The sequence below is a fragment of the Carassius gibelio genome, chromosome A16 (assembly GCF_023724105.1).
Source record: "Carassius gibelio isolate Cgi1373 ecotype wild population from Czech Republic chromosome A16, carGib1.2-hapl.c, whole genome shotgun sequence".
Lineage (NCBI taxonomy): Eukaryota > Metazoa > Chordata > Actinopteri > Cypriniformes > Cyprinidae > Carassius > Carassius gibelio.
The window spans coordinates 4086783-4112401 of record NC_068386.1 but is presented as its reverse complement, the minus strand read 5'-3'; the positions used below and the strand labels follow the sequence as shown (position 1 = coordinate 4112401).

The following is a 25619-nucleotide window of genomic DNA, read 5'->3' as shown; positions in this document are numbered from 1 at the left end:
TTTGAAACCGCGCACAGAAGCCAGTCAGTTTTGGCGGTACTGGCCCTTTAAGAGACTCGGTCCTGGTTTTTGTTACTCAGTAACACCCCGAGTCATTTCACTATGGCGAAGGGGCTGTAAACAAGTGCGGTGGGAAAAAGTGCGTACTCTATGTGTAAAATAGATTTCCGTTAGAGATGATTTCGCGTTTAGTTGCGTATATATAACATAGCATACATAGTGATGCAGACAGTCTCCGATTTCAGTAACATGGACTGGATCAAACCATCAAACCTCTTTCCAAGACACCTTTTATCCTGTTAGTCCGGAACTATTTTAGGTTGAAATCATGTTGACAGGGTCCAAAACCACCTTTAAAGTGAGACAGATGGTTCCGGACATGAAGGTAAGCTTTACAGTTAAATAATAATCAGCTTTTTTTTTAGAAGTTAATTATTGTCTTCTCATTTCTACGTCGTCTAATAATAATATAAACACTTCTATTCATATTAAAGTAACCACGATTTTGACATGATTTCATGTACATGTACATTTTATTTATTTAATCTTTCAGTTCATAACAGTTGGGTGAATGTTTATGCAACGTTTGTGCAACTTTCACGCAAACGCAATGAATCACTTTCCCTGGAAAACTGCATCCATTACATTCATTATTTTACCAGAAATAAATTTAATGGATGGGACCACAATCTGCATCTGTGGTAGGGGTCATTTTTCAATTAAAAATAGTTTAAATTTGTTATTATTATTTTAAATGTTGTCTTGCATATGAATTTAAACTCAAGTTAGTTGTATTAACATTTGGACCTGAGCTACATCAGTGCTTAGATTAAATGCTGTGATTGTGAGTGATTGAATATAATGTTCCGTTCTGTACTACTCTGTCCTCTATAACTTACTCCTTAGCCTACTGTGTTTGGAAACAGCATTCACATAATTTCTCCAGAAACTCTTTAAATGGAATTGTTCGACAATTTGTGGTTGCGGAGTCAGTTTTTCCATTTGGAATTTAAAAAAAAAAAATAATCTAAGAATAAAAAACTCTCTAAAAGGAACACAAAAAAAAAAAAAGCATAAATCTGCTTTAGTGGGGATGTAATGTCTGGCTGATGGTATTTGTTAATTAAAAATTATACAGTCTAAATATGTTTGAATAACAGCCTCCTTTATGGGATTTGCAGATGGGATTATGTTTTCATTTTTCATTTTCTTTTTTTATGAATTGTTAATTTATATATATATATAATATATATATATATATATATATATATGTATATGTATGTGTGTGTGTGTGTATGTATGTATGTATGTATACTCTGTGTGTGTTTGTGTGTATTATATATTATATTATTATTATTTATTTATTTTGGAGATTGACTGTATAAATTACCTTCCACTTTTGTTGTTTAGAAAAGAGCAGATTGGACATTCTGCCTAGCATCATCTTTTGTGTTTCATTACATTTACATTACATTTATTCATTTAACAGACACTTTTATCCAAAGCAACTTACAAATGAGGACAATGGAAGCAATCAAAAACAACAAAAAGAGCAATGATATATAAGTGCTGTGACAAGTCTCAGTTAGGTTAACACAGTACACGTAGCATGGGATTTTAAATAATCAAATAAATAAAAAGAAAACCGATAGAATAGAAAAAGAATAGAGCAAGCTAGTGTTAGAGGTATGTGTGTGTGTGTGTGTATGTATATATATATATATATATATATATAATAATTTATATTTGTTTATAAATGAAAAGAAAAGAAAATACAAAAAGATTAGAAAGGTAGTTAAAATTATTATTACCGATATTATTATTATTATTATTATTAAGAATAGAATTAGAGTAGTGAGTGCTAAAGTTAGAGGGTCAAATGAAGATGGAAGAGATGTGTTTTAAGCCGATTCTTGAAGATGCTCGGATTGAGTTGGGGAGGTCATTCCACCAGGAGGAAACATTTAATTTAAAAGTCTGTAAAAGTGACTGTGCTTCTTTGGGATGGCACAATCAAGTGACGTTCACTTGCAGAATGCAAGTTTCTAGAGGGAACATAAGTCTGAAGTAATAAATTTAGGTAAAGGGGTGCAGAGCCAGTGCTGGTTTCATACAAGAAAGAAAATAACACATGGTCTGAATGACATGAGGATGAGTAAATGATGACCGTTTTTATTTAAGCTATAATCTGCCAGTGCTCACCTCTGCTCCACAACTTTTCTTCTCTGGCTATTTTAAGCTTCCTCTGGGCGGTGGTGGGGGGCGGGGATGGAACGCTAGCAGATGCGTCCACCCGCGGTTTCTGGAGAGCGTGGAGGCCCTGATGTGCACAACATCTGGCTGTTGCCATGGAAACATTCTACCCTGGAACGCGCTAGGTGTGGAGGTGGTTAATATGTATTGCTGAAGTGTCAGATGCACAATGCAAGTGGCTCTTCCCTGCTTCGAAAAAGAGTGACCTATATTTTGTTCCAGTGATGTAAATGAACAGATGGAGAAAGAATTGTGAACGTAGCAGTTGTGGCAAGACTTTACCACATTGGCTTTTTCATTTAAAACTCATTAAGCTAGGTTAAATCAGTCACGAAGATTTTCAGTGCTGACAAGTGAAGTTTCAAACTTTTCAGACAGGAGTCTTGGGATCAGCTTGTATTGAATGTCTATGGTTTAATAAATAAAACTCTAAATATGATACACTGCTTCGCTGCATTGGTCAAACTTCACACTGTAAATGCAAATATACTGCTGCAGAGCAACTTTCCAGCTCCAGAAATATCTCATTCAATGTTGCTTGTTTGGTTGGAGTGGAAGACGCCATGTGGCATATGTAATTACTTGTGTTTATATTATTGAAGTGAATGCCGTCATCTGGTTTCGGTGCGAGATGACTGTTTGTTTAAATAAGAGATTTGCTGAAGGTTTGTTTTGACTTTAAATTATTTAAAAATGTGTTCCTGTAGCTCAAGTGATGGTTAGGGGTTCGAATCCCAGGGGACACATGTTAGGAGAGAATTGTCAGCCTGAATGCAATGTAAGTCGCTTTGGATAAAAGCATCTGCTAAATGCATAAATGTAAAAATACAGTACATAACATAAACATGACTGCAGTGCACACAACCTCTAAACTGACCTTGGAGCTATTTCTGCACTGCTTTTTTTGAGACTTGGGTTTCTTAATAAGCACCATACAGAACATGACGACACTGAATAAGCTTTAGATGACAAAACAGTTGGAGCAGTGTGGTTGTGTATGTGATCTGAGTGCGGTTGCTTGGGTGTTATGTGTTTCTTACTAGTCTAAGTCTCTAGACATGGCTCAGGTCCTGTTGGTGGACTTTTTCGCCCCCTGCCTGTTTTATTACTCTCCAAGCCAAAATATTTAATCTAATTGCAATTTGCAGTTTATCAAATTGGAAGTACTGATGTTGCAGGATGATATTCATGCCAATTATTATTTCTTAGTGCGATATAGTAATATATTATTTTAGTATCATTGAGATAAGGGTTTTTATCAATACCCCCCCCCCCTCCAAAAAACAAACAAACATTCCTTGAGATAAAATAAATGTTAACTGAAATTAACTATAAAAATGTGACCTTTATTTTTATAAATATTAAAAATGAAATGAGACTAAATAAATACAAAGCCCTATGCAGACAAAAAAAAAAAAAAAAAATATATATATATATATATATATATATATATATATATATATATATATATATATATATATATATATATATATATATATATATATGTGTGTGTGTGTGTGTGTGTATTGCTCTCTCTATAAATCATAAAAATTAAAACACTCAAACTAAAATTAAAGTGAAATCAAACAAAAATAAATAGTAAAATCTAATTCAAAATATTGGCAATAACAACTTAAATGATACTAAAATGACACTGATTTTAAGTTAATATTTTCAATTAGTATTTAATTTTATATTAAAAAATTCATTTAAATTTTTGTGTTTTAGAACTGTTATTTGTTTTTATTTTGTAATTCATTTTTAGTATTTATTTAGTATTTATGTGCCGTTTAATTTTTTCATTCATTTTTATTTAATTTGTAGGGGTTTTTTTTATTTATTAGTACATCGTTAAATTAAATGAAAATTGTAAATTTTGCCTTGAAATCTAGCTAAAATAACCTTTTAGAAATATTTTATTTCATTTAACGTTTATTTTATTTCAAGTAACAAACATGTTTTTAATGGGTTTGGTTTTAGTTTTAGTTATAGCTATAACTTTAGTATAAGTTTAGCTATAACTCTTGTTATGATATTGATTCCACCCCTGTTTTGCACTAAGCATTGATGTTAAAAGCTGCATTAGCAGGGATAAAAAGGCTATCAAAGGCAGCGACCCGGCTAGACAAGAATAATTTTTCAATTCAGATATGTTAGTTTGAGAAAAAAGTTGCTATTTTTAACCATCTGAACTGACAAACAGAAAAAAAATACTTCAAACGTTTTAGAGAAATAGATGCATTGTTCCCATTTGTTGACGTTTCTCTGCAGCAGTGGTGGACGAAGTACACAAATCAAGTACTTGAGTAAAAGTACAGATACGAATAATAAAATATTACTCCAGTAAAAGTAAAAGTACTCCTTTTTCAATTTTACTCAAGTGAAAGTACAAAAGTACTCAATTTTGTATGTACTTAAGTAAAAAAGTACTGAAAGATAGATGTTTGCAATTTTTATATAGGCTAATTTAATTTTATATTAGCACATTTTTTTTATAATCCTACTGCTCAAAATACCTGGGATTTTTTTCCAAAATAGCCACTATATTTTTGTTGTTGATATGGACTATGCTTACGAGAGTAATGTTCACTGTGAAGCTTACACTGTGATGTACCTGAGAGAAAACAGAGATGACCTTCTGATCTGATTTTCACCAGTAAGAAAAAAGTATTTTAAAGTTTGTGGTTTTACAGAACACCACAGTTATGACAAGATAATATGACAATGACAAGATAATAAGGCCTGAAGTTAGGAAGAACATCTTAAGGAAAATATAATTATATTTTCTTAATGATTTTTTTCCTTCTCAAACCTTGTCTGTGGTGTAAAAACACCCCTGGCCAAACGGGGTGCATCTCTTCCCCTCTTTGATAATTACTGTAGTTACCATGTTCTGAACATCACATCCTTTCTTTTCTCCCCATATGTAATCTATCTATCTATCTACCTATCTATCTATCTACCTATCTATCTATCTATATATATATTTACCTACCTACCTACCTACCTACCTACCTGTTGAATAAAAATATTTGGACATTATTTATAAAAATTACCTCCAGTTAGCACCAGCAAGCCTGCTAGACATTTAGCATCAGCTACAATATTTACTTATTTTCAGTACCGTTCTGAATAAACATTCATGTCTGTCTAACGTTACTCGTCAAAAAAAAAAAAAAGCCCAAATATTCATTTATCACCAATTAACTGTTTGACAAACACTTCCTGCGAGATCTGAATTTAAAAAAATCTCAAACATGCTCCGAAGTCCTGATCTGAATCAACCGAGTCGAGAACAGGCTCCGAAGTGCCGATCTGAATCAACCGACTCGCGAACATGCTCCGAAGTGCCGATCTGAATCAACCGAGTCGCGAACAGGCTCCGAAGTGCCGATCTGAATCAACTGAGTCGCGAACAGGCTCCGAAGTGCCGATCTGAATCAACCGAGTCGCGAACAGGCTCCGAAGTGCCGATCTGATTCAACGGAGTCGCGAACATGCTCCGAAGTCCAGAAGTCCCGATCTGAATCAACCGAGTCGCGAACAGGCTCCGAAGTCCCGATCTGAATCAACCGAGTCGCGAACAGGCTCCGAAGTGCCGATCTGAATCAACGGAGTCGCGAACAGGCTCCGAAGTCCCGATCTGAATCAACAGAGTCGCGAACAGGCTCCGAAGTCCCGATCTGAATCAACAGAGTCGCGAACAGGCTCCGAAATTTGCCGATCTGAAAACTTCGACCAAAGAATGTAAAAAATAATTATATTTCTCTAATAACTCTAACTCTACAACTCTATGAAAGACTCAGATCACGTATCTAAAAATAAATCGCTATAGTAGCTAAATGACAAATAATAAGAGGAGTGAAGTTTCCTACCGCTCTGCTGTGTTTGGTCCTCACGCACGTCTCCGCCCCTCACACGCGCCTTTACAGAGCTAAATTAATCATCTTTGCTAATTATTATACATTTACTTCATTGTCAGCTTCAGGTACTTCATTTATTATTGTTCAATGAACTGTTTGAAACAAAAAAAAGGTTGTATTTCAGTAATAATTCTAAATTATCAAAATAAAATATATAAAATAAATAATAAAAAATATGATTTTCAGTTACAATAATTAATCCTAAATTCCGACATTAATAACTTACTTTTAGCAACATCAGACGCACGCGCTCACAAGATTTCAGGGTTCTTACTTCTGTAGACTCACAGTAAACAGTTCATTTGAATCAGTGAGTGGTCGACTCCAGAACAGCTGCAATCGGATCATTCTAATTCGTAAACGAATCGTTTGGTGCGATTCGCGATCCGGTTTAAAAGTTTATTTTGAAAAGACTCAGTTCGTTCATGATGAATCAGACACCGCTTCTGAGTGTCGGAGCACGTGATATATTATAGGGAGTAAAGATATGTTTTATGAAATGTAGTGTTAAAAGTACGATCTTATGCTTTGGAATGTAGTGAAGTAAAAGTAAAAGTTACTCAAAATAAAACTACTTCAGTAAAGTACAGATACTTGAAAAATGTACTTAAGTACAGTAACGAAGTAAAGCTACTCCGTCCACCACTGCTCTGCAGCAGAGAGATGCACACAAAGAGCACATGAAAATAACAAGCCACCGAACAGTAAATATATGCTCTACAAAGCGATAGTTTTAAGCGTCCCACTGGGCCTCTAGTTTCCTTGTTTAGCTCTAGATTCATGCTCTGCACAAAAGCTTATTATGCCTTTAGGCAATGACTAATAAACTTAACAGTGTGAGGTTTATATGGTGGCACCGTGCATTCCCACATTCCCATTGGCTGTTTTGTGTCTGCGAGTCTGGTTCGGAGAGAGGAGGCCTGTATGTTCCCTCAGCTGCATTCTCTGGCCACAGAAACCAGTGGAAGCCATGAGCAATGGAAACTGCAATGAGTCTTGTCTGCTTCTGCCCTCAGAAGCTGAGCGAAGGGAGGGAGAGATATATTTAATGATGAAGAAAGAGGCAATGAAAGAGATTACACGATCGCGGTGGCGACCATGTGACTCAAAGAACTGAACCCTCAGCAGAAATGTGCTACTGAAGGCTTTTTTCCCCCATTTCATTTATCTGTCTTGCACTTATTGCACATTTATTCACTTCCTCAGAGCCGTCCAGTTTCCTGGACTTTGAATTCTTAATGACTCTTGTCTGTAGATCTATATTCGTTTAGGAATTCTGCAGGGTGGGATTTGGATTTAAATCCCCATGAAAGCAGATGCAAGAGCGAGTTTGTTTGTTTTGTGTTTGTTTTGAACACAGTGTTGCAGATCACAGGGGGATATAAAGTGACTATTTAAAAAATTAAGACTGAAAACAAACTCGCTTGTTCCTGTCCTAGTTACATTTTCAAATGTAGCCTCTGTTTAGAAACACTTTGTAGTTGTGTTGTTTTCCTTCAGGTCTTGGCCAGAATACCAGCCTTTAAAAGTTCAAAAACAAAAACACCTGTTAAGATGTTCAAAGGAAACTAGAATAAAACTCTTTTTTTTCTTCTTGTTCTGGTGGATTTTATTATGGCTGGCTTTTAGAGTATCTTGCTACTAAATTTACAAAATACAAAACTGAAACTGAGCAAGCAGTAAATAATTGTATACATGATTTGAATTTCCAAAAATAAGAGTATAGCATCATAATATTTTTTCTTAGAAAAAAATATAAAATAATTCATTAATTTGTTTAAATGTTATTTTAATCTATTTGTTAATTTAAATTTAATTGGAGTGGGGGGGTTAATATAATTAATAATTCATATAATAAATAATATAATATTTCATATTAGTTTATTACCTCACAAGTTCTCAGAAGTTGCTAATGTGGGCAATGCAACATTTCTTGTTCTCTCACCATCTTTCCTGTCCTTTCCCCATTAAACATGACTGAAAGGTAACAAATAATAAATAATTTTTTAGAATAGTTCAGTTGATATCAGTTGATTCATAGCCTACACCTATTTCTATAAAACATATTTTTATACATGTGTAAATATCCTTTTTTAATTCTCTATTTCTATTTATTGAAAATATTTTTTTTCTGGTCATTTGAGAAATCTTAATAGAAAAATGTAAAAGTGCTCCACTTGCATGATGAAGCTGGTAGGGTGTAGCTCAAGTGATAGAGCATTGCATTAGCAAGCACAAGGTTGGGGGTTCAAATCCCAGGGGACACATGATAAGAGAAAATTGTCAGCCTGAGTGCAATGTAAGTCATTTTGGATAAAAGCATCTGCTAAATGCATAAATGTAAAAAGATTTTACATGACATAAACATGACTGCAGTGCAACACACCTTCTAACTGACCTTGGAGCTATTTCTGCACTCCTTCTTTTGAGACTTGGGTTTCTTAATAAGCACCATAAAGAGCATGACGACACTGAATAAGCTTTAGACGACAAAACAGTTGGAGCAGTGTGGTTGTGTATGTGATCTGAGTGCGGTTTCTTGGGTGTTATGTGTTTCTTACTAGTCTAAGTCTCTAGGCATGGCTCAGGTCCTGTTGGTGGACTTTTTCGCCCCCTGCTTACTCTCCAAGCCAAAATATTTAATCTAATTGCAATTTGCAATTTATCAAATTTGAAGTACTGATATTGCAGGATGATGTTTGTGCCAATGATTATTTGTGCAACATGTTTGTTCAGATCTCTAACTTTAAATACGAGCAGCAGTAATATGTTATTTTAGTATCATTGAGATTAGGATTTTAATCAAAATTCCTTCAAATAAAATATAAAAATGTGAAAACTTGCATGTTGACACTGGTAGGGTGGTTTAGTCAAACTGAATGTTTGAAGAACTGCAGTTATTATCTGTATGATGCAGCCAGGTGAATCTGGTTCAATCTCGCAACATTAATGTTAGAGATGCTGAAGCTCTTTCTCTATTTAGGTGTGATTTGGAGCTGTGGGTTCAGACCTCTGGAAGAATGTCAGCCCTGTTCTACCAAGTAGTGCCTCACAACTGAAAGACGCTTTGTAATAAAAGGGTTGATAACATCAGAGTGTTCAGTTTAAGCCTCTTGTAAATGATGCTACTTGTGTGGTTCAGTTGCACTGTGGGAAAATGAAACCTGAAAGACTATTTTGAGATTAATGCGATTTAAATATAGCGCAAGGAGGTGCTTTCTAGTTAAACTATTCTGAGCAGTGCATATAAATGTAGACCTCATTTCCTGTGTCACTCTATCAAAAGGCAAATAAAATACATGCAAAACTGAATGTTTGCATAGCGTGCATCAGCCAGACTAATGAATTGTTTGATATTTTGAAGTTTTTAGCATTAACCAGTGTCTGCTTAATATGTTAATATAAGTTCGAGCTTTCCGTTTTCGAATGTTTTGAGTGTTTTTTGAGACAGATATATTGTATAGTGTATTTGTCAGAACATCACCTGACCAAACTGGAAAATTGGTCCCATTGCATCCTCTTGTCAACGAAAGTATTAACAGCAATATGAACTAATGGCGATATCTATGAACTTTATAGCAATCAGCTAACCTTGCAAGTTGTTATTGCTGCTGGTGAAACAGCTCAATATTTAACAAACCCCATAAAAAAAAAGACCTGAACCGGACCTGTTTTAAAGAATGCAGAAAGAATGTTTTTTTTTTGCACATACTGTATAACCCCTATTAATTTTACCATATGATATGACAACCTTCATTTCTTTATCTCTCTGTGTTTGCAGGAGAGGATGATGAGCCACAGTAGCCTTCATGCACACGGGAGAGATGTGTTCGGCCTCTGCTGTTTGCCAGGTGAATCTTACAATGCAATCTTATTTGTATAATATATTGACATTTATAACAGGATATTACCTATTTTTCAAATTACACTTCTGTTCAAATTTTATGCTTACCAAAGCTGCATTTATTTCATAAAAAGTACAGTAATATTGTAGAATATTATTACAGTTTCAAATAACTTTTTTTGTATTTGAAAATATTTTAAAGTGCAATTTATTCCTGATGCAAAGTAGAATTTTCAGCATCATTACTTCAGTCCCCAGTGTCAGAAATCATTCTAATATTATGCTTTTCTACTCATTTCTTATTATTATGTTGAAATTTTTTATTTTAGTATTATTTTTCATGATTCTTTAATGAATACAAAACTCTAAAGTACAGCATATGTTTGAAATATCCTTTTACTTCATATCTACAAAAAAGTACAACAGTAGTTTAAATTGAAGTAGTTGTCAGCTACTTATGTATATTACTGTATGTATAGATTGGCTCTTGTCAAACTACAGTTTCATAGTTATTAAAGGGGGGGGTGAAATGCTCGTTTTCACTCAATATCCTGTTAATCTTGAGTACCTATAGAGTAGTACTGCATCCTTCATAACTCCAAAAAGTCTTTAGTTTTATTATATTCATAAGAGAAAGATAGTCTGTACCGATTTTTCCCGGAAAAACACGAGCGCCTAGAGGCGTGACGTGTGGGCGGAGCTAAAGAATCACGAGCGCCAGTAGGATTTTGTGTTGAGCGCGTCTGGAAGCTGTGACACAGATCCAGAGGCTGAAATTTAACAAGAGCAGCATCAGCAAAGGCGTCTCTATGTGGTATGTACTGAAACTGTATATATTTGCTTAGTGGTTTTGGAAAATGACTAAGTTCCACTTTGTCGTCTTTTTTTTTTTTTAAGCTGTACATGTGGAAAGTGCAGTTTGATAACAACATCCCATGTTGTTTACTTGATGTGCTTACGCGCTGATAGCTAAGTTAATAACACAGAGATATTTGAAGCAGTTTTACTCACCGCCTGCGGTTCCTTTTTCGTTGGGATTGCATTATCCTTAAGAAATAAACGATACGCAAATCCGTCGTCAAACTGGGCCTTGTTTGTAAAACAAGCATCTTCGAAATGCAGGGGAACAAACACAAAGACTTGCACAACTCCGTTGATGCTCTGTAAAAATAAACTCCATCCACTGGTCCCTTAATGCTGTTTCTCTTTTGGTAATTTGTGCAGGGTTGTCTTGCCCTGGCAACCAAAAACACACTCCTTTTGTGACATTTGGCGACGCTCTCGCTCTGATCAGTGAAGTCTGTTGTGCTCTCAGTGCTGTGCTATACGGGAGCGCGCGCTCTTCCGGCAGAAGTGCCTCAGGATCCATATAAGGAAATTCCGCTCCATCTAACGTCACACAGAGCCATACTCGAAAAAAACTTTCCGAAACTTGTGACACACCGGAAGGAGTATTTTTGGAACAGAAATACTCCTTCAAACGTACAACTTAATTTTTGAAACTTTGTCCATGTTTAGCATGGGAATCCAACTCTTTAACAGTGTAAAAAACTCAGTATGCATGAAATAGCATTTCACCCCCCCTTTAAATACAAATTTACTCTAAAAACAATTTTATTAGACTAAAAATATGGAAAAGCAAAAAATATTAGTAAAATGACATTTAGGAACTTAATGTGTGGAAACATGTGATTCATGAATCAGTAAATCATATTGTTGAATCGGATTATTGAAATCTATCAAGCTTCCGAACCAAATGATTGCCTGAAATGAATCTGACTTCCCAACACCGTTTGAGAGAGGGGAGTACTCCAGGAGAGTGTTTGTTTAGTACAGTGTTGCATACAAAAACAGTGATGTAGTGTTTTGGCATGTGACTGAAATAAGTAGTCACGTTAGTAGCAGCGCTGCTTTCGGTCTGACCCCCGACAGGAAAGCACCAGGTCTACAGGGTGTGAATGGCCTCAGAAAACAACGGCTCAGTGTGCAGAGTGTGTGTGGAAGCCCCTCACCATAATCTCAGCATCAGCAGTGTGTTTAAGCAGTAGCTTTACTCAGGAATGTTGGCAGGCCGTGAATCTGACCCGGACAACCTAATCTGTAACGCTTCATATCAGCACTTCCATTCAGCGGCCCTGAATGCAGAGCACAGAGCCGCTCACCTCAGCACTTCTCTCACACAGAGCTCACTATTTGTTGATTTTTTTAGGGTGCATAGTCTCTTACTGTTTGGACATCAAACACACACAAACATATTGACTGTATTTCCCAGCTAGTTTTTACTTTATTCTCAACGACATTTAAAACAGTTTCTTCCCTTAGGCAATCCATTTCATGAACGGTTACCTCTGCAATAAATGTGTAATACTCAACATGACTTATACATTATTTATTTAACACGCATACCTCTTTTTCCATTTCCTTGCATTTGTACAAAATAAAAGAAACGTTAACTAAAATAAAATATAAAAATGTGAACACCTGCAAGTTGACACTGGTAGGGTGGTTTAGTCAAACTTAATATTTGAAGAACTGGTTCAATCTTGCAACATTAAAGTTAGAGATGAAGCTCTTTCTCCATTTAGGTGTGATTTGCAGCTGTGGGTTCAGACTTCTGGAAGTATGTCAGCGTTTCTTTTATTTCAAGTACAAATGCAAGGAAATGGAAAAAGAGGTATGTGTGTTAAATAAATAATGTATAAGTCATGTTGAGTATTACACATTTATTGCAGAGGTAACCATTCATGAAATGGATTGCCTAAGTTTGTTACACACCTGTACACACACATACCATCTATTGTCTGCTTGGTTTATTGTGTATTATTTTTAAATATTGTTTTGTATATTGTTATTTCCTGTTTACTTATCCTGTTTTTATTCTCTGTATTATCTGTGTCTTGTCTTGTCACTGTAATCTGTTTGCACTGTGGAAACAAATTACTCATATGTGTAATCATACCTGGCAATAAAGCTCTTTCTGATTCTGATTTAAATCATTTATTATTTTAATTTATTTTGAATGATTCCTTTTGTAATTATTATTTAATTAGTTATTTTAAATAACTAAAATTTATTCTTTTTTTATTTAATTATTTACTTTCATCTTTATTTCATTTTACTGCATTGTATTGTATTGCATTGCTGTTCACAAACCCACAGCTGTCCGACTTCTCTAGAAACCTAGTTATGTAATATCAGAAACTAAAAGCATTTTCAGTGTGATATTCCATTAAAGAAAGAAAAAAAAAACCACCTTTAAAGGGGAGAGGCCTTATTAGTTTAAGGTCACTGTTACCTAGTAAAACCTTGTCGGAAATGTCTTAACTGCAAGTTTATGAAATAATAAGAGTTTGTTTGCTCTGTTATCATGGGAATGTGAGATGTGACCTTGCTTCATGGTTTCTCATTCGTGTGATGAAAGCTGGAACAAACCGGTTGACGTGACCCGGAGAGGTTTGACCAACATGGCATGAGTCTGGTAGTGCACGCTACCCTTGTCTGAAAGTGAAGTGTAATGGAAAACAAATGTTGACAAAAACAAATCAAACTGGACGTGTGGTTCACATTAGTAAAGCAGCAAATCGCTGAAACTCAACACAACCCGGGAGAGATGGATTTGTGTTATTCATTTGGACTGAAAGAGTTTTATTTTGAGCTAAATTAAGAAAAAGTGAATTGGACAAACTGAAATGAATCCATTTTATTTATATTGTTTGTGTTATAATATTTATAATACAGTATAACATTTAATATTTTATATATATATGTGTATATATATATATTATTTAGTATTTGGTTTTAGTACTTCAACTTGAACCCATTTATTTCAGTAAACTGCTAAATTTAAGGTGTTATTTTATTCTTATTTACAGTGTTTTATTTAATATTTATTCATTTTTCTAATATCACCATGGTGGTCCGATCTCACTGCTTCCGTCCTGTTCTCTCTGACATCTGCTTCCCATGATGCCTCAGGAATGAGTTTTGAGATCCAGCTCACCCTTGAGAGTCCTAAAATTCAGAAACTCGCCTTTGAAAAGTGACCACTACTCATTTCACGTGTATGAGAGCAGCGTGTTCATGCCTGGGTTTAAGAGACTCACTGCATTAAACTTCTGTACTTTGCCTTCACTTATTTATGATTGTGTGAGTTTTATGTCAACACAATCATAATTCCCTCAAACAATTTTTAAAATGCCACATATCCTTTATATATATATGACCATAATTGCCTACAGAGACTTTAAAGTTTCTCTTTGAATTAAAAGCCAGATGTAATTCCTTCTACATATCACACAATTTTCTATTTCTGTTGCATGCACTTTTAGCGGAATGCAATATATGAGCCCCAGGCTAACATGGACTAAAAGGCATGTCGTTTTCATGTGTGATTTGTATTTGCAGGAGAGTGTGTGCTCCAGCGAGCCGTGCTGGTGAGGAAGAAGCTGTCTGCTAAAGAAGGAGGAGGCTGGTTGTCTGGGACTCTGTTCTGCACTCATTTCAGAGTTGCCTTCGTGCCTCAGGACAGCCAGAAACCTGACGTGAGTGCCACAGATTGCTGAGATGTTTCAGGGATGAGAATCCCAGCTCTGTTTTTACTGTGTAAAGTTGAGCCTCACTGTATTTTTTGTAGATTTGATCTCTGTAGCTGTATTTATCTTGATGGCTTCTTTTTCTCCTTATTCAGGATAATGCAGATCCTGTGCTGCTCGGAGACCATGATGTAGCTCTAGCCTCTATTGACAAAGTCGTGGCAGGTGAGGCAATCTCTACAGACAGAAACATGGATATATACGTGACCCTGGAGCACAAAACCAGTCATAAGTCGCATGGGTTTATTTACAGCAATAGCCAAAAATACATTGTATGGGAGAATTTTTTTATTTTTTTATGCAAAAAATCATTAGGATATTAAATAAAGATTCTGTTCCATTAAGATATTTGATAAAGTTCCTACTGTAAATATATTTAAACTTAATTGATTAGTAATATACATTGCTAAGAACTCAATTTGGACAAATTTTAAGATGATTTTCTCCATATTTCGATTTTTTTTTTGCTGCCTCAGATTCCAGATTTTCAAATAGTTGTATTTCGACCAAATATTGTCATAACCTTGCTTTCAGAAGATGCTATTCAAAATTGACCCTTATGACTGGTTTTGTGGTCCTGGGTCACATACTTTCATGAAACCTGTCAGTATCATGTCCAGGTCAGGTTTCAACCATATGCTTTAAATGACTGCATATAAATGTGTGCTTTAGTGGGACCATCTCGGACCAAACTAGTGACCCCTACCTGCTCCCTAAAATTCACCCCTGAGGAGCTGGTGTTGTACTGCCGGGACCTGCGTGTCCTCTGCTTCCTGTTCGACAGACTCACGCCCGATACTCAAGCTCTGGAGGTCTGTCTTAATATAAGAAAGTCTCTCATGCTCATCAAGGCTGCATTTATTTGATCAATATACAGTAAAAACAGTGAAATATTATTGCAATTATTTACAATAATTTTTTTATCTTAATTATGGAAAAAAGTAATTTATTCTTGTGAAGTTAAAAGTGAATTTTCAGCATCATTACTCCAGTCTTCAGTGTCACATGATCCTTCTGAAATATTTCTGATTTGCTGCTCAAGAAGCATTTATTATTATCAATGCTGAAAACAGCTGTGCTGATACATTTTTTGGGGGGAAATGTGATGCATTGTTTTTCAGGATTGTTTGAGGAATGGAAAGTTTAAAAGAACAGCATTTATTTGAAATAGAAATCTTTTGTAACATTATAAATATCTTTACTGCCACTTTTCATTTTAATGCATTCTTGCTATATGAAAGTATTAATTCTTTAAAACAAAAATCTTACTGACCCCAAACTTTTGAATAGTAGTGTTCCTATGCAATATGTGCATCATGCTTTTCAAAGACAAACTGAATTGTTTACAGGCAAAATAGCAACTTTTATTCTACTCTGTTTTATTCTACTCTATTCAAAAAAATGTAATGCCCATCAATGAAAGAAGTAGCATTTTTTTTAACCATGAGGCCATGCTAACCTTCCCAACTGCTACCTTTGAGCTTGAAGTATTTGCTTTTACTGTGCATTATTGTGGAGTATGTTTATCCTCATATGAATGACTGCCACTCTACTTAACTTGCTTTCAGATCACATATACCATAGCTAAAACCTACCAGCCACTGAAACCTGGAACCATCCTCTCCTTCCAAAATGCTGCTTTGGGTAGTATTGGTAAGTTAATGATAATCAATACAAAAAGTCATTATGTCAGCAAGGAGAGGAAATCCTGACAGCACATGTACATCCAAATTATTCCTTGAGGGTTGCCAGCAGATGTTTTATATCGTCAATATATGTGTGCTTCTAGGACGATTATACATTTCAAGTAGACATGCATAAACATTTTTGTTTGGACTCGATGCATGTTCATTGCACCGGTCCACTAGCTCTGCAGCAAGCAAGTTGAGTTAGCAGCTCTCAGGACGTTTTGCACAAAAACCAGATCTTGTAACTAAACTGCTTCTCTATGCCTTCTATAGAAATGAAGCAGTTCCTAAGCAACAGGTGGCGTGACCCTAACATGAACTGGTTCGAGTGTTCGATGGGATGGGAGCAGGAGCTGGAGAGGACAGGTGCCAGCGGCTGGAGGGTCAGCTCTGTCAATGACCGCTTTGAGATGTCCACCAGGTAGAGATCCTCTTTCAGACCTCCGGAGCTCAGTTTAGCTTAGACATTAGAACACATTTTCCCGCTTTTTAGACACAACTGATGTTCATTGTTTCTTATTCCCACACATTAACACTAATGAATAGTCTTTTGTTAAAAACCGCATACTATTCATGCCATTTCGCCAGCATGCAAATAAACAAATAAAATGAAGGTAATGCGAGCTGTGGTTTGAGCTGTGAACACATTTAAAAATGAAAAGAAATTAATACTTTCATTGATGCACTGAATTGATCAAAAGTGACATTAAAGACATTTATAATGTTACAAAAGATCTCTATTTTGAAATAGAACCTGTTCTTTTGAACTTTCAGTTCATCAAAAGATCTTGAAAAAACTATGTATCATGGTTTCCACAAAAATATTAAGTAGCACAACTCTTTTCAACACTGATAATGATAAGAAATGTTTCTTGATCAACAAATCAGCATATTAGACTGATTTCTGAAGGAATGTGACACTGAAGACTGAGTGATGATGCTGAATGCTTATTCAGCTTTGCATAGCGGGAATAAATTTTATTTTAAAACATATTCAAATAGAAAACACTTATTTTAAATTGTAATAATATTTCAGATATTTTTGATCAAATAAATTCAATACCTTGGTGAGCAACTTCTTTCAAAAACATTAAGAATCTTACCAAACCTGAACTTTTGAACAGCAGTGTAGAAATTGAAGGCTATATCTATTTGTGCCTATAAGTACAGTGAGCTCACCACATAATATCATGTTTGCAGAAGCGTGTCCAATAGGCACATCATGTTCCATGTGGAAACTGCTCACATGTTTTTTCCTCCTGTGATCTTGTAGTCTGCCCAGATTCAGTGTGGTTCCTCAGAGGGTCCTGGACACAGAGCTCAAGAAAACATTTGCCCACTTTAATGAGGGTCGCATCCCAGTGAGTTCATTCTGACATCCCGCTACTAAAGACAAAGCATTTTAAACATGGCGTGAAAATAAAAGCGACATTATTCACTACTTTGATAAATGTTCCATAACGGAATGTTCCTACGTTTTGTTTTCATAGTCCATTATATGGTTACCATAATCGAAATGTAAATACTTTCTAACCAAGGCTACTAACCAAAACCAAAGGCCATTCCTGGCAAATCAAATGATTAAGGATAAAACCAGTTTCTGCACAACAGTGTTTCCCACAGAATATTCTGTTTCATCACGCGATGCTTAACCCAAAAAGAAAATTATCATCATTTTCTTGTGTCGATCCAAACCTGTAAGACTTTCTTTCCGCTGTGGAACATAGAGAGGATATTTTGAGAAATGTCTCTGTATTTTCTTTTCTCCATTAAAATGTAGTTTGGTTCCCAGCATCCTTCAAATCTTCTTTTATGTTTACGTTGGAAATCATACAGGTTAGGAATGACATGAAGGACAGATTTTTCATTTTTGGGTGAACTATCACTTTAAAAATACAGCACATTGTGAAAGTCAAGTGTTGGTGACTGCTGTTTATGGCCTTAAAGGAATAGTTAGTCAAAAAATGAACTCATCCTCATGTTGTTTCCAAAGTCCGTGCTGTTTTTTCTGTGCCAAATGAAAGGAGAGTGTTTTTAGAATATTTATGGTGCTCTTTTCCATGCAACAAAATAAAGTACTGTATGTTGAACTCCAAAAAAGACATAAAATCACCATAAAAGTAGTTTATACACAGCACTGTTTTTAATACAGCACAGCTTGTTATACTCTATTTCAGAAACTTTTTATACTGAAGCATAGTTTATAATTTATGAGATATAACTTGACTCCCCTCAGCGCTGGTGCTGGCGACATCCGCATGGCAGTGACTTACTACGAATGGCCAGCTTCCAAAATAACATCTACCATGAGAAGGACGACATCAGGTTTGCATTTCTATTTTCTCTAGATAACTTAGACGTTCATTAGCAGCAGTCGAGCATCCCTTAGGAAACCGAGCTCTTGTCGTCTGTGATCTGCAGGAACCTGGAGTCAGTGCTCTTCGGCGGACAGCAGCTGTGTGTGATTGTGGATCTGGGAGAGGAAATGCCGTCACCTGCAGACATCCAGCTGGCTCACACGAGACTCCGGACACTTTGTCTGGGCGGTGGGTCATTTTAGTTGATTTTTGATGACCTGATGATACCCTGGTGCCAAAGCCAGCTTGACTTTCCAGACAGGTTGTTTGCGGTTCCAACAAAGTCTACTTTAAGATGGTGGCCAGGCGAGCTTTATGTGTGCAGCAGCACATAAGCAGTGCATATTAAAGGAATAATTCATATTATTTTTGTTTCTCCGTCCTACAGATATTTCATCATCAGTATCGGTGCCTGATGACAAGTGGCTGTCCACTCTTGAAAGCACTCGCTGGCTCGACTATACCAGGTATATTTGTGCATGATTATAAATAGTGATCTTTTAAACTATATAACAATATTTGGATGCATCATATAGAAATGTTTTCTCTCTTGTAACTATGTTTGCTTCCTGGTCAATATATATTATGTAAACTGTGGAAAGCATGCAAATCTTACCTAGATGACCCACAATTCATTTGCTAAATGTGGAGTAAACAAAAGAGCAAACTGCATGCCACATTTCAATCTCTAATATTGAAGTTTTATTTTTAGTGTTGTGTATTTATCAGTGTACCCTGCTGTGTTTGATGTGATTGTGTCTCCACAGGTGCTGTCTGAGAAAAGCTGCAGAGGTAGCTTGTTTGCTCGGAGGAGGTCACATGACTGTTGTTCTCCAAGGTTAGTCACACTGATCGTTAACAGCCATCTGACCCGACTCTGAACTTGGCACCCTGTTAGTATATGATGATCTATGTGTGTCTTTAATGTTTAATGTTCCAGCCTACTGCAATAAATTGATCAAAAGTGACAGAAAAGACATTTCAGTGTTACTAAAGATTTCTACTTTATATAAATTTTGTTTTTTTAAACTTTATATTTAACAAAGAATGGTTTCCATAAAAATACATAGCATCACCATTGATAATAATAAGCAAATCAGTATATCAGAATGATTTCTGAAGAATCACGTGACAGTGAAGACTGGAGTAATGATGCTGAAAATTCAGCTTTGCATCACTGGAATGAATTACATTTTTAATATATATTCAAAAATAGAAAATAGTAATTTTAAAATAATAATACTATTTTACACTATTACTGGTTTTACTCTATTTTGGATCAAATAAAAACATAAAATAATCTTACCAACCCCAAACTTTTGAACAGGAGTGTAAATGCATTTTTTTTTCCCTTACCTTTACTGTATATTGTCATAAACCTGTTATTTAAATTTCAGCTTTGTTTCATAATTCACCCAATTGCCGTCTATTTTAAAAAGCAATTATTGATACTACTTGAAATCTGATCTGACCCCTAGTTGCATTTCTAAAAATCTTTAAAAATAATATGTCAAAGCTAAATTAGACTGTGGTTTGTGACGATAGGATTTCATCTCTTTTTTTAATGACACACTTAGCAGAAGTTTAAACATACCACACAGTTATGATTTATTATTTTACCTCACCCATAAACCAACAAACAGCAACATCTGGCAGCACCCTTCAATTCTTTTAATTCTCATTTCATTTTACAGTCCTCTAAAACGTTTGTTGTCCTCCACGTAACCCGCAGCTGGCCTGCCATATACATCAGTATTCCTGTGTGTCTCGTCAACCAGTGAATAACTTCAGGAATGAATGCACTCGTCTGTCACTGTAAAACCTGTTCCCCACATGTGTTCTGAGCGCAGATGCTGAGAAAGCACCACGAGAGGGCGATGAAATCCACTGTTAATAGGCATTTCAAATTAAAAGCTAGAATTGTAAAGTCTCAGATGATGCATTGAGTTTTACTTTGTGTTTTCTCAGAGCCAGAGGATAGAGACATGAACTGTGTGGTCTGCAGTCTGGTGCAGGTGATGTGTGACCCTCACTGCAGGACCGTGCCTGGATTTCAGGGGCTGGTTCAGAAAGAGTGGATCATGGCCGGACACAAATTCCTCAGCCGGATCAACTACCACAGAGAAAGTGACAAAGAGGAGGTAAAAGAAAGAGAAGCAGAAAACTGTTCTGTCATGACTTGTTTGGGTTCAGTAGTCTCTGATTATTTAGAAGAATTCTATTTTGCTCACCAAGGTTGCATTTGTTTGATTAAATATACATTATTGTGAAATATTATTATTACTCATAAAAATAGTTGTTTTGTATTTGAATGTATTTTAAAATGTCATTTATTCCTGTGATGCAAAGCTGTATTTTCAGCATCATTATTCCAGTCTTCAGTGTCACATGATCCTCCAGAAATCATTCTGATATGTTGATTTGCTTTTGTAACACTAAAAATGTCTTTACTGTGATCAATTTAATGCATCCTTGCTGAATAAAAGTATTCATTTCATTAATTAAAATTAAATCTTATCGACCCAGAGCTTTTTGAATTATATTGTAGTGTGTTTCCAAATAAAAAATCACTTAGGAGACTACATTTCAGTCCTATTTTCAGAATGCTGTCTTAAAAAGCAGCTGCTTATGTAGGCTGGAAGAGAGCAAGGAAGATCACTAGGTTTTGGACACCGCCAGAAGATCTTTCTTTTGAGCAAACACTAGTGTCATACTATATATTGTCATACAATCCCTTATGAAATGTCATAATAATGAACGAATATCTCCAGATAAAAAAAAAAAAAAACTGATGTAGTGTTAGTGTACTAAAAAAAACAAAACATGCGGAACACCAATATGGGTGGAAGTAAATAATTAATATTCTATTGATACCTTTTATGCAATAATTTTTTTTTTATTGATTTCCATCTATCTATATGCTTTCTCAAATGAAGAATCTTGTTGAGATGTATCCATGTGATTTTGCATAAAGTGAGGGTGTGAGCACACATTTGATGCCTAAAGTTTTGCGTAAATCGACTGTTTTAGTCTGTTTTAGCTGTACTTGTTCTCATTTCAGCTTAAATTTCAGTTATAATGCACAGTAAGTGTCCTGTTCTTAATGAGTTGTGTGATGTACCTTGCTCTCCGGCAGGCCCCTGTGTTCCTGCTGTTTCTGGACTGTGTGTGGCAGCTGTGGGCGCAGTATCCCACACGCTTCCAGCTTACTGAAGACTACCTGCTGGCTCTGCATGACAGTGTGCACCTTCCTCTCTTCAGCAGCTTCCTGGCCAACAGTCAGAGGGAGAGATGTCGCCGTTCACAGGTACTCGCACAGAGAGTTTCACAAAATATGTCAAAGCACAGACAAAAAGTTGCAAACTACATGAAAGCTATTTTATCTTTGCCTTGTTATTAGCTTTAAGGGTTTAATTTTGCAATAAGGCATCATAAGATCGTATATGATCTTCTTTTTGTACAGCTACTTAAGTATATAAACTACCAGTAATCATGCATTATATTGAACAAAATACACAGTAAAACCATTTATAAGGTTACCAAAAAATATATATTTCAAATAAATGCTTTTCTTTTGAATTCTCTAATCTTCAAAGAATCCTAAAAAAAAAAAAAAAAAATGTCCACACACATATTAAGCAGCACATTAGAATGACCTGTGAAGGATCATGTGACACTGAAGACTAATTGGGTATGTAATATTTATTTTCTTAGAGTAACTGTCTATTTAATAGAGTTATAATTTGAGAAGAAAGAAAATGTTGTGTGATGCAAAAGATGTGAACCTAGCTATCAGAAACTGATTATAAATAGTAACTTCTAATAGTAATAGTAACTATTGTCTCTTTATTAGTTGATTTTTAGTTGATTATTAAATGGATAATTTACAAAAAAATGAAATTTCTGTCATTATTTATTTATCTTTGTCGTTCCAAACCATTTGATTAGTGCTTGAAAACAAAAAAATAAAAAATTTGTAATGAAACGTGAAAGGTTTCTGTCCCTCCATTGAAAGTCTTGATAACCAACACTTAGAATAAGGCTTATTAAAACAAATCCATATGAATCAAGTGGCTTATTTCAAGTCTTTGGAATAGAAACCTTTCATTTTTGAGTGAATTATCCAATTGAACATTGCGCATATATATAAATATGTATATGTATAAAATTTATGTCTGGAAGTTTTGCTGATTCATGTATTCCTTTACCATCTAAAACAACAGATCTGAAGTCTGTGCTGTATTGTTTGCCTGCAGCATCTTCCCCAGAGCTACACCCCAGTGAACGGTCTGAGGGAATTGCCCAAGGGTGCCCCAGAGGAGCCAGTAGACCCACCGTTCCCCCCGGTGTGGGACTGGGCCTTGCAGTACAGCAGTCTGAGACGATCCCGCTTCACCCAGCCCATGTCACAGCCCGCCTGTCCTCCACCCGTCCTAAACGGAAACCTCAACACCAACCAGGACCATGGCTGGGTAAGATTTACCTACTGTGATTACTACGCTAACAGTTACATTTCAGCAAGGATACATTCATTCAGTATAGGAATAGGCGTGTTGCACATTAAAGTTCTGGGCTGTTTACCAAAAGTGTGTAGGTTTGAATCCTGCTAGAGACAATCTAAGAACCATCATCAGTGTGCTCTTGATTGAGGCAGTTAAAGGGATAGTTCACTCAAAAATAAAATTATTGAATTTTTTCACCCTCATGCCATTCTGATCCTGCTTTATTTTCTGTGAAACACATAAGGTGACCTTTCTTCATAAAAAGTTAATGTTTATGTCGCTATGCTTCAAAATGCAACAAAACATGAAGTTAATATTACTATTAATGCTGTTCTTTTGAACTCTCTAATCATCAAAGAATCTTGAAAACAGTGCGTCTCTGAACTTTTTTCATCACTGATAATAATAAATGTTTCTTGAGCAGCAAATCGGCATATTAGACTGATTCCTGAAGAACATCACTTTTGAATGGTAGTGTATGTCACCATCCAAGACAATAATAGACAATAAAATGGTCAGAATGACATGAAGGTGAGAAAACAATTAAAGACTTTTCATATTTAGTAAGAATTCCTTTTTTAATCTTGGGTTTCTCCAGAAGGATCATCCCTGTAATAACTGCACTGTAAGAACAGCGGATATGACTATTCATTTCCTTCCCTTTTGAGAGGAACAGTACTGAGTAACTGATACAGGGCAGGGAAATTAATTTGCAGCTAACAGGCTTTACTTGTGTCAAGTTAATGTTCATTGATTCATGTTTTCTGGGCTGCCCTAGATGGCTGGAAATGAAAAGGGAGGTTCTTTAAAAACGAGGCCAGCTAATAAACTTGTGCCAAAATTAGATCATTTTTCTAATTGGGCTGTCAACTGACTGTAGCACTTCATTAGCCTGATAAAGAGTGTGTTAATGCTGTTTATTCTCTCTCTCAGCCTAATGACGGACTGCCAGGCTCTGTGTTCCTGTTGTCCCGTAGCACATTCTCTCATCCCTCCAACCTGCTCCCCTGGAGGAGCGGAAACTCCGGCTCTTACTGGAAAAGCCACCGCAGGGCTCCTTCCTCAGAGAGTCTGTCTGGACTCGAACGTCTCATCAGAGCCTGTTCGCTCTCTGAACCCTCCGAGAACCCCTCAACCCTCCACGACCCATACGAGCCCCTGCTGCCCCTGCTCTTAGGACCCTGTGTCAGAGTATGGAGAGCCTGCTATTTAAGGGGCGCACTACACGCTCAGGTACACTGTGATGGTGCTTGGTTTTTCGGATGTGGCCAAATATGCTTGTTTTTTTCCCCACTGTGTTGCAAATTTAATGTATGGATGAATAGATGGATGGCTAAACAGATGTTTTGATAAACAGCAAAAAAGGATGACGAACAAATGGATGGATAATAAATAGATAAATAGATGGTTAGGGTAAACGGGATAAAAGTATGAATGGATGGATGAATATTTGACTATTGAAAACATGATATTTCACATCCTCATGTTGTTGAGGAATTGTAATGAACAAGTTTATGTTTCAACATCCGTCTCTCTCGGTCTCCACTTCCTGTAGGCTTTCTCCCACCCCGCGTCTTCCTGCAGTCAGCATCCATTGGATCAGCTGGCCTGGGAAGTCCAGCAGCTCAGAGAGAAAGTGGCTCAAGCTTCTCACAGACGCCCCGAGAACCAGACTAAACGACAGGAGCCACTCCGGCTGGAGTCCAACCTCAACCAGAACGCCAACAATGGGACCTTCCTCTTCTCCTCTTCCTCTAGAACATCTCAACAACAGCCGTCCAGCCGAGGTGCGGCCCACTCCTCCGTCATTCCCAAAGCCCAGCGGACAGCATCCGATCCACCCAGGCCTGTGCAGAGGAATAACGGCAAGCACACGTTTCTATTCGGCCACCAACAAGAGCCGCAGTCAGGGCTGCGTTATATTCCCTCCCCTAGTGCCAAACTTCATAAACGCCCCGGAAACTCATACTGATATGTAGGAAGGAAAGAAACTGCCCCCTCCGGTGTTTGTGTTTCTGAAACAATACAATATGGTACAAAGAAGAAACGCCACTAGAAATCTACGTGCATTTGAAAAAGCACAGATTGACACTGGCTTTTTGTACAAGTAGATATGTAAAGCGTAGCAAAAAAATAAATAAAAATACAGACTAGCAAAAAATTGTCAACAAGTTATGACATGAAATTCTTCCTCTGTTGTGTTTTTATAAGATAATTTAACTACATGGTCTAGTTCACCAAAGATTTTTATCCACATTTATTCATCCTCATGTTGCTCTAAATGTATATTACTTCTTCTAAAGTTATAAGTTTGTTCATTATTCACTGAAAATCTAGACATCATCTTTTAAAAGTAGCAGTATGCAATTTGTGAATTAAACTTTTGAGATTAATCTTTTCAATGTATCAGTTGATTTGGTTCACAGAATCAATCTAAATTATTTATTTTGAAGCTTGAAA

The 25619-nt window shown here is 36.1% G+C and overlaps 1 protein-coding gene across 1 annotated transcript; it reads left to right on the top strand.

The window, feature by feature from the left end:
• LOC128030367 (myotubularin-related protein 11) lies at nucleotides 1-25323 on the top strand. Its single transcript, XM_052617924.1, has 17 exons — nucleotides 1-385; nucleotides 9958-10027; nucleotides 14425-14561; nucleotides 14708-14777; nucleotides 15285-15424; nucleotides 16181-16265; nucleotides 16574-16721; nucleotides 17574-17661; nucleotides 18537-18625; nucleotides 18722-18846; nucleotides 19046-19124; nucleotides 19425-19495; nucleotides 20626-20798; nucleotides 21794-21964; nucleotides 22914-23129; nucleotides 24093-24392; nucleotides 24715-25323. The coding sequence occupies exons 1-17, from the start codon at nucleotides 329-331 to the stop codon at nucleotides 25129-25131; spliced, it is 2436 nt and encodes an 811-aa protein (XP_052473884.1). The 5' UTR covers nucleotides 1-328; the 3' UTR covers nucleotides 25132-25323.
• Nucleotides 25324-25619: the final 296 nt, after the last annotated feature.

What these genes read in the sequence shown, in the direction of transcription:
- LOC128030367 (XM_052617924.1), top strand. Translation starts at nt 329, where the DNA reads ATGTTGACAGGGTCCAAAACCACCTTTAAAGTGAGACAGATGGTTCCG. An exon ending in AGGACAGCCAGAAACCTGAC is followed by an intron (nt 14,562 to 14,707) that starts GTGAGTGCCACA and finishes CTCCTTATTCAG; the next exon opens with GATAATGCAGATCCTGTGCT. An exon ending in AGAGATGTCGCCGTTCACAG is followed by an intron (nt 21,965 to 22,913) that starts GTACTCGCACAG and finishes GTTTGCCTGCAG; the next exon opens with CATCTTCCCCAGAGCTACAC.